The following is a 10,380-nucleotide window of genomic DNA, read 5'->3' on the forward strand; positions in this document are numbered from 1 at the left end:
ATAAAACTAAACAAACTCTCCGCTTGAAATCGACTTCAGAAAAAAAAGTTCAAAAAATTGTTACTGGGTATTATACGCAGGCATTTTTTTACATCAAATTCTGAGGGAAAAAGTGCGTCAAATACCCAGTCATTTACGGTACTAACTATATTTCTATAAAAGAAACTTTGACCTTGACCTTGATTTTAGGGGCCTCAAAGGCAATCCCATGAAAGGTCTCCATAAACTCTTTCTATATACCAAGTCTGGTCACTACATGTATATGTCAAACCTAGCTAAAATTATTCGATACATAAGGTGACTTTGATGCTGCTCTCCCACCAGCCTGCCCAAATAATGACGAAAGTCATTCTAATAAATAGTTTACCCTTTGTGAAAACCTGGTTGATATATGAATATAAAAATGTGCCTGTCAAAAAAATAAAAAAAATAAATGAAAAAAGTCAATGAAGGGCCATTATTTGTATTTAGGGTTAAAATGGAGTTATGTAACCTAGTTGTAAGATGGTTGTCAATAATTCTGCGAAGTATCAAGTCGATTGAATGAAGGGTATAGAAGTTTTTTTATTAAAATCCCAACTTGCCCTAAAACTTTAATCTGCCCTAAAACTTTAACCTTAGGTCCTTAGTCAAACAGCAGTGTACGAATTTCGGATTTGATTCCACTAGCCCATTCGGGCTACCAGATAGGAAATTTTACTAGCCCAAAACCAATTTCACTAGCCCAAACTTAAATATTATAAAGTATAACTTGTTCATAATAATTTTTAGAAGTTTAAATACGATTCCACAACGATTCTGATCATCTAATCAAGCACATTCATACAGTTTCAATAAATGTTCCCCAATCTGAACAATGCGTCAATAATAAATTATAGTCATACATATATTAGTGTTGTCATCCAAAGTTCAGTAACTAATAAAGTTTTCAAAAAGGTGATAAAAAGAGAAAAATATTTTCTGAACATATCATTTATTAGTTTCTGAACATATCATTTATTAAATGGAAAGAATTATGCATGTACTTTAAGTTCCGTTATCCAATGCATCCTTGTCAAATCTGATATCCGCCAGCAATTGTGCAATGACATTTTTCTCTTTTCAACTTTCAGTTTCACTTTGAAGTTTCGGAAGAAACAACAAAAATATATCGATGTTTATATTGCCAATATTTCTATAATTGTTCTTTAAAATAAATGGCAAAGCAATTCAAAGGTATAAAATAGAACCTTACTGTACTGTACACTGACAACGAGTACTATATCCGACAGTTCTCCTTTCACTTTGATTAAATTTTTCAGGAAGTAAACGGGCACCTGTTTTCTGTGCATTTAAGACGATGTTTATAGAATGGTTATTTTGTGTTCGCATTAAAAACTTAAATATCTTTCTTTTTATTTCAGCAAATAAATAAAATATATTTAAACGAAATAAATAAAATATCAATGTTGATATTGCTATTTTAGCATTGTTGATTTGCATTGTCATCAAAGTTGTCGAAACTGCCGATGTTATCCGTTAATTTACATAATGGGCGGAGTTATTGACGTCATAGAGTTTGACTGCGGCTATAAATAGACACACTTACTGGTTAGAAACTGATCGATAATAACTTGTCACTTCAGGCGTTAATTAATTTTGACATGTGTTTATATTCATTGATTAAATAAACAAACATTCAGCACATGGCTTGAGCCCTGAATCGCAGAGCAATAAGCTTTTTGATCATCGTAAATTTCGGCGAATCAGACTTCGCCGTTGTCAAGGCGACTTAGTCGTTCCAGTCGCCCTGAAGAACGCATTCTTAAATAATAAGGTTTTGCGTATTAAAAATACGATGTGTTACGCGTTTAATTGGTATGTGTGTTTTTTTTAATCACATTAGGAAAAAACGGTAGCCCGGTCGGGCTAGTTTCTGTGGAAAATCGGTAGCCCCAGCTGAAATTTGGTAGCCTCGGGCTATCGGGCTACCGCGAATTTCGAACACTGAAACAGGGGCCATAACTTGTTTTAAGGATAATATGGAGTTATGTAACCTCATTAAGTGATGGCCCTGAACATCTGTGTGAAGTATTAAGTGAATTAATCAAAGGGTATTGCATTTATAAGTGAAAAATCCCAACTTGCCCTAAAACTTTAACCAGACGCCGACGCTGGGGGAGTAGTAAAGCCCTCCTTATTCTTCGAATAGTCAAGCTAAAAATATTATAATATATTAGTGTACACTTTTATCCCTGTCTATCGATTAATCATGTCTAAGAATTATTTGTGTGTTAAGAGGAATATGTGTAAATAATAAAAAGAGAAGCTTGTTTGTATCCACCTGCTAGAGCCTTGCCCTGGAAGACAAGTTTTTGCTGGTCAACAGGAATGGAAATCTGGTTCTGAAGCTGAACCTTGACATCATGCACCACAGCACTAGGGGATATCTAAACATTGAAGGATATAAAAGATGATAAAAACACAATAAAAAAGGTGAATCATTAATTAATTTATAAACACATCAACATTTATTTACATGATGCAAAAACATATCTACTTAAACATGGCTATTTTTACTGTATTCCCTATTAGAATGTCAAAATTCCCAATGTGCATGGCATTTTGCTTATAATATGCGCATATCTTCTTGTTGTAAGACTTGAACTGTAATGTTTCATTAAATCAAAGCCAGGACAAAAAAGTAGGACTGTGAGACTGGTCCAATATCATACAATGTAGAAATTAAAGGGGCCAGAACTGCCTGTTATTATGCCCATCTCCTCTTGTAGAAAAGCTTCCCATTAAGTTACCTAGTTTTCAAGCAAGTGTAACGGTCCGCTGTAGGCGGCGGATGTGCGTTCATAGTATAACATTCCGTTATGGACGGAAGTACGTTCATAGTATGTATGTTAACTTGGTTGGTAATATGCAAATTAGCAAAGCCTGGGCTCTGTGTTGATGGAGAATTTAGTGTATATAAAGACCAGGGGACCCCTTCAGGGTTGAGCATGCTTTTCTCTGAAGGGATCTGTTGGTGTTTGTTTGACAACGCACGTTACACAAGCAACTGCTGTGAAATAGCCTGGACACAAAAAGAAGTTTATACAGACAAAGCAGCGACTTTATGCTCCCCCTAAATTTTTGGTGGACCATTATAAATTTTACCCAACCAGAAATAAGGGGTCAAGACATATGACAGTCTTTTATCAAAAATTGTGATGTCATGAAGCCAAATTTGGGCTGTTTACAATATTGCAATCAATTTGCAATTTAGTGTATGCAGACCTGTTTACTTCAACGAACAATTTGAAACTGGAAGCTGATTAGAAAACCATCGATTTTGCACTTTATTACCTCCAGTCTTCCTCATATGTGCCTGTCTGCCAGACATGTCAGGCAAATTTTGTATAGGTCTGGTAGCTCTTTCCTAAATGGCAGTCCGGATGACCGGCATATTTTGAGACAACTTGATAGCCATACTGGTACTGTATCCCACATTTGTCGACGTCACAAATGATCGACAAAAGTTGACCATTTCCAATAAGCAATCATGTTGGTGATTGCCCGAGATAGCTGAGTAAATATGTAGTCGTTCTAAAATGCTTTTTTTAATCATGTTTAGCCTACTCCAGTCATTTTAGAACGACTAATGCACCAGTCAATTGTAACCACGCCGCCCCAAAGGGGGTTGTCACGGTGCCAGGACTCTATATTAAGGTCAGTTGTGACCAAAACTAGGTCCAGACCCAAAAAAAATGTGACCTGAGGTTTCTTTTGGGTCTAGACCTAGTTTTGGTCACAACTGACCCTAATATAGAGTCCTCGCACCGTGACAACCCCCTTTGCACCACCCCATCCCCACATGGTCCAAGCAGGGGAAATGGGCCGGGTTGGGTGTGGAAGTTTGAAACATCTGGAACATAATGTGATCCACACTTCAAGATCGCTCTACAAAATAGAGACTAGAGCACATCGTCCAAACTTAATGTTTACCAAAACAATGTATTTTACCCTTATCAAAGGATTCCACCACCATTTCTGGAATTCAATATTGGCATCTTTATTCAACATTAAAAAGTCAGAAGTTTAGTCCAGTGGCAGTGCTCCCAAAAAGCACATGCTCAATGATGATGTAACCAACAAGATGGATGCCGACTGTCAAATTTTGTGAATTATTCAAAATTTATTCATTGATTGTAACATAACTGTATGAATTGAAAAAGTTCAAAAGTAATGTTTCCAATGATTTTTGATATAACAAATGTGTTTTTTTTTGCCCCTTATGAACTACATATTTATCGAAAGTTTCATATTGACGGTGACCAAGAGATATATGGAGGCTATTCGTTGCCAAAAGTCCAAACGTGTAATTCCCACAATGTGCTTCTTAATCGTACTAAATATCTCTTACATTTGTCAATGTAGACATGCTATTTGTTGTTTCGATTCATCATTTTTTCCGTATTGATTTGTCATTTGTCATTATAGTAGTCAAAATGTAAATTTGTCAGATCTACCCTGTATAAACTCACTAAAACATAGATCGTATAGCTTGCCTTTAACAATATGATGATGTAATTTAGAAAGCCGAATCATGCATGTAAAACTGCAATCCTACAGTCGACACTCGCATTCGTAAAATGAACATTTGCAGTCCAACAAGTCCAGGTTTACAAAATGAATTGACAAGTTCAGAATTACAAGGATAGACGATTTCGCCTATACCTTATATGGTAAATGTCACCAAAAGAAACGAAGGTGAATGGATGGAGCTAAGGAATCAGATTTTCTTTCGTTTATTTCCGTCGAATCAAGCAAGGGAGTTCTTCGTCTACTTCCTGCAAATTCCCAGTTGTAAGTCCAAGTACTCTCTCTTTATTTCACAATAAAAACTAAATAGGTTATAAATCACCATATTATTTAGTCAATTGCAGTTGGGTGTATCTGAGCTGGGCTCACGGACCCAGATTTATACTGCCACTGTCAGTTTTGTTTTTTTACTTATATATACCCAAGCAAGCAAAAATTGTTCATTTATTTTATTTACAAGTGGACCATGGGCGGGTCATTCAGTGGGGGGGGAGCTGTAGGGCCTGTGTCCCCACCCCCCCCCCCCCAGTTGGCCCGCAAGTTAATTTTTTGGCCAATATTTATCAGAAAAAAGTATGCCATAATGCGCCAATTCAGACCAAAAAATATTTAAAATATTCTAGGGGGAGTACCCCTAAACCCAACTTTCCACATTTTAAACATTTTAATGTCAATCCCACTCGAGGGTTCATGTCCAAAAAGTTGTGCCCCTAAGTAACGCCCCTCTCACGCAAGTCCCTGTTCAAAACCTGCACCAGCAAACCCACGAAACTTTTGATGGACATCATAATGATATCCACCTAGTTTTGTCTGATGTTATACATTTACTATCTTAATAACCATGTATGGTGTAAACGTGTAATTTCAATACAACATATCCATGTGGATGGAAGAACAGCCCTCCAACCCACTTGAGTCCCCCTGTTATGAATTACGGGATCTGCCACTGTGAACCATAACAATCAAGTGGTGGATTTCAAGAACATGAAAAAAAGATATCGTGAGTCTTAGATTAGAAAAACAAACGCGCAATTTTTCCCCTCCAAAAGGGCTAGGGCCCCTTCACCTAAATGTGAAAAAAGCACTGACTGTTGAGTGTGGGTGGGGTATAAAAGGTAGCAGCAAGTAATAATTGTTTATAAACAATAAATTGACTTCATCATTACAATTCCTTATTAATTACTTATAAAATAATATTCGTTACAGTATAATGTACGAGTTATATGAAGAATATGGTAGAATTTAAAATAGTGTTTATAGTAATTTAAAGCTGCACTCTCACAGATTGACAGTTTTGACAACCTTTTTTTGTCCCAGACTCGGCTGATTTTGGCAGCAATGCTTTCTATACAAATAATAAGATTACTCACAATAAAACAGATCTTAATTGTTTGGAAAACTGCCGACATTTTGAGTCAAGTATCATTTTGCATACATCTCATTTCATGTCATATGTGCATATTTATTACTAATATATAGACAAAAACATGTTGTAATATCATATATTATTTTATTCGACATGAAATAATTTATAATCCATCCTGTTTCCAAATCATAGTCCATAGTGTCATAATATAGATGATTTGTAATGTCCATAATAAGGTTCGCAATGCCCATGGTCCAAAGTATCCATAATTGGTTTAAATAGAGCCGAGTGATAGTGTAACGTTTCTTTCCTAGCTAGCTCGGACACGCTACCTTAAATTAAACTATAAACCTATTCTCGGACTACATTGTCCCAAAAATTAAGTATGAAATTAATATTATATACACGTGATTGACAATGATTGCTTACAAAACCGAATGATTAGAAATAATTGGTATGGTTCAAGAATCAATGTTCAATTATCCCAAAAGCAAGAACGAACAAACAGAAACACTACAACAACTATGCTATAACTTCAACCAGGACCAGCATACAAAACGCTTTTAAATCAATCACAATATATCAGCGAAACCCACAGTCCTAAATGTATAGCCTTTACGGGGAATCAAACCATTGACCCTGTTCCGTCTGTATCGCAATGATCCAGGCTTACTAAGAGGCCAAAAAGAAACCCCACGGATGTGGAAATTAGAAGCTGTAGCGCAATGCTTCACTTTAATTCTCCTAGCCTCCAATAGTTCAGAACCCGCCCTAAACAGTACAAAAAGATACTTCAAAGCTTCCCTATATATTATTAACTTGATGTTCTCACATCGGCGTCGAGACACGAACTAACTATTTCTATGCCTTTCGCTTCTTATATAACCTAACATCACGTGACCAGAATGGAATGGTCCATTCTTAACAAACTCTAAGGGTGAAACCATTATATATAACCAACGTTACAGAGTAGGGGTGTCAAGTTTATCAAACATACGAAAACGTAGAAAACTATTAAATACAACTTATTCGTATTAATTAATCATTTACTAGCTAAATTTAGACATTTAATACTAAAACCATAACATAGTATTAAATACACGAAATCATCATAAAGAAGTCATAGCGATAAAGCGAAAATCAAATACTCTATAAAATTCACTAAAACAGAAATGATTATTTTCCGGGCTCCGGACTACATGATTCCATGAACATTACAATAGCGGAAATTTCCGAAAGACTTGGTTAAGGCGGAGCTATCTATAAATTAAATTAAATTCATCTTGTAAACATGTTCAACTACAAATGAAAAGTCACCATCATACAATGTACTTTGTAGAACTACGAACTGAAATCTGTCTTTTACATACTGCAATGTAAAACTCGGCACGTGACTTTCACAAATGACGTGTGTTTACCATACACAACTTTATAAACACGACTGAATCGTCTGTTGAATATGCAATGAGAATAAAACTCCAATCGGTACAATGAAAAATGAAAATGTGCAGTGTAAAATGTAAACATACAACCGATGAGTTGGCGGTTGTAAAATGTTGGTAAATCATCAATGTTACAAACCTAAAATACACACACACATGTCTGGACTTTTGGCAACAAATGTCCTCCATAGAGATATTGTAAACAAAGAATACTGGATGTTCTCTTCCTGAACTAGATAGTCGGATTTTTCTGATTACACCGGTAATTGGTAACCACCGGTATTTCGTACGTTGGGGATATCAGTTTTGATTCTTGACTTGACAACTCAATTTTTTGAAGTGGGTCTCGTTTAGACATTAAATAGTGGACCAGGGTGCTAGCAAAGGTCTCTATCAGTCTATAAAAATCTCGTTTTTGTAAGTTACTTACAGAGACTGCACATTCTGAGCCTTTCAATACTTTGATATTCAACCGCATTTTCAACATAAAGACTTTTTACCAAGCGTCTGGATATCAGGGGCAGGTATATCTGCCGGGACCTGGAACCAGTTATTCGAAAAGCCGGGACCGGTAAACACTCGTATGCATTTTTTGACTAAAATACGAAAATAAGATATTATTCGGAAACCGATTTTCAGCTGAAGGTAAACTAAAGGTCACCACGACATTGACCGTTGAGTGATTGACCAACTGACCTCAATACCAAAAGGCTTTAAACCTGCCTACAGACTCTTAAGCGTTCTTCAGGCATTGATCGGAAACCGTTGGGACGGACGGACAGACGACCAGAAAACTACATGCCACCATTTAGAACTTAAAAATCCCAGGTGCTGTGATACTAACACTTATGAACGTAATGCTATATGTTTTAGTTATGAGTTAAGTGTGACACAAGCTTTGGTTGTATAAACCATCTTAAGTCATTTCTTTACTTCAGTCGATTTCCTAAAATGTTCATGGTCAAATTCAGAAAAATATACAATATTTATAAGATCAAATTTTGTGTATTACTTAAAATTTAGTATTGAAAATAAAGTATGTCAGATATTATTAAGTTATTTCATCATATGATCAGTGAAATACTTAACCTAAGAAAATGACTTAATTAGGAAATGACTTAAAATGTTTTATGAAAACCACCCCAGGAGCATATATGAGAAAAGAAATTGAAAGTAATTATAACAAGTCAAATGGGATTTATTATCAAAAATGAGCAATAAAGTTCACATGATTATATTCTCGACAATTAGCAAGAATACAATGGTCTGAATAAACAAACTGTACTGTATTTAGAGAAATATAAGAAGTTCCGTATTACAGAAGCATGTTAAGTAAATTAAAAATATTTTCAATTAATTAGATAAAAAAATGATATATTTCCAAAACCATATAAGAATTTTAACTGCTTTAGCATAGAAACAATAGTAATATTCATTTATTTATCTCAATTTAACCACAAATATCCTTTATGTTTAAAGTCCCAGTCCCAATATCTTTTAGTAACGTAAAAATATCGAAATGTATATAAAAATGACTTCTCTTAACCTTTTTGACATTTTTAAATGTTTGCTAAAAATTTATCGTTATAACAAAGATGCCATAAAACCGAAAGTATAATCTAAATTTAGTCTAACTACGAAATTTGCATTTGCGTGACTTTCTTGATGCTAACTTATACCATATTGCTTTATATACTAATAATTTTTATATTTTAATAAAGAAGTAATATGTTTAAATATTCTAAACAAAACAATTAGACTTACATGGTAATACGACACTGATACGGTAATGATTATTGCATGTTTGCATTTCGTACAGTTCCTACATTATATCATTAAAACGGTTATAAATATGTAATGAATTGTCATTGAATTTTCAAGTTTACCCATTTACAAAAAAACACAGATTATTTTTAATATGGAAAACATCCATAAAACTGAACTTTAACGAATCGGGTCCTACGATTCGTAAACCAAACTATATAACCCATAGTCTACGAGTTTTGGGACAAATTATTAAATACCCAGTATGTATGTCCAGAGTTGTAATAACAGTATAAAACATACGTTTTTTGTATTAAGATGTTTCTTCTTTTATTAAATCAGTTTACACATTTGTTTGTTCATAAAAGGTTGTTTTATATCCCAAAACATATTTTATAGTTTTAATTCACAATAATACTGTTGGCTGGTCCATTTTGATCACGTGACCTTCAAATCATGACCGAACTGTTTAAATTCACTACAAATATGAAGGAACCTTTGATTGTACGAAAATAAGATACAATTTTTTTTAATCTATAACCGTCTTACCTTGTTCTATTATTAGCTCCACATTAGAAAGCTCACAGTTGACAAGAAAATCGACGATTTTTCTTCAAGCAAATTAACAAATTTAGTTGATAATTGACTGTTTGGCTTGAACATTATCACAGATTCGGAGAAATTGAAGTGCTGGACTTTCTTTAAAATTCGACCCGTCTATACAAAACACACACCAGATTTAGGGCAAAATAGGCGGGGAAATACGGTAGTCGAAGGAAAGGTAATGATTTCAGACATTTAACAATGATGTTTTTTCTGACTTTTTGTGAACTATAAAACGCTTTGATATAAGATCTAAGATTCGATGCATGACCCTGTAATTTGAAATGAAAAAAAGAAAGAAATTCGACCGACCGACACTATTTTTTCGTCATGTAACCGGAAACACAGGTATTTATTTTTTGGGCCTAAGCACTGTGTAAATGCACCACACGATATTTCCCATAATGTAAATGAGTTTATTTATTCTTCAAAGGCATGTTAAGTATATTTGTATGACATAATATTAAATTGGACATGATTTTATCTCATGATAGATTTATAATTTATATACATGTAACCCGCTATCACTGTATTATATATTTATTGTTTATTATGTCTAGCATTTTATTTCGTTTAATTGAATTGAATATTTGAAACATGTTTTATAGTTCCTTTTCTATAATGAAATAAATG

The 10,380-nt window shown here is 34.3% G+C and overlaps 1 protein-coding gene across 1 annotated transcript in view; it reads right to left on the reverse strand.

Moving 5' to 3' along the window:
- The window catches only part of LOC128217476 (ubiquitin-like protein 4A), a 31,230-nt gene extending 23,315 nt beyond the window's left edge, over window positions 1-7,915 (reverse strand). Inside the window, exons 1-2 of the mRNA XM_052924630.1 lie at window positions 7,811-7,915; window positions 2,324-2,429 (exon numbers count right to left, since the gene is read on the reverse strand). Coding sequence (XP_052780590.1) covers window positions 2,324-2,429; window positions 7,811-7,867 — 163 coding nt within the window. The 5' untranslated portion in view covers window positions 7,868-7,915. The remainder of the gene's footprint in view (window positions 1-2,323; window positions 2,430-7,810) is intronic.
- Window positions 7,916-10,380: the final 2,465 nt, after the last annotated feature.

This window comes from Mya arenaria, chromosome 14 (genome assembly GCF_026914265.1).
Source record: "Mya arenaria isolate MELC-2E11 chromosome 14, ASM2691426v1".
NCBI lineage: Eukaryota > Metazoa > Mollusca > Bivalvia > Myida > Myidae > Mya > Mya arenaria.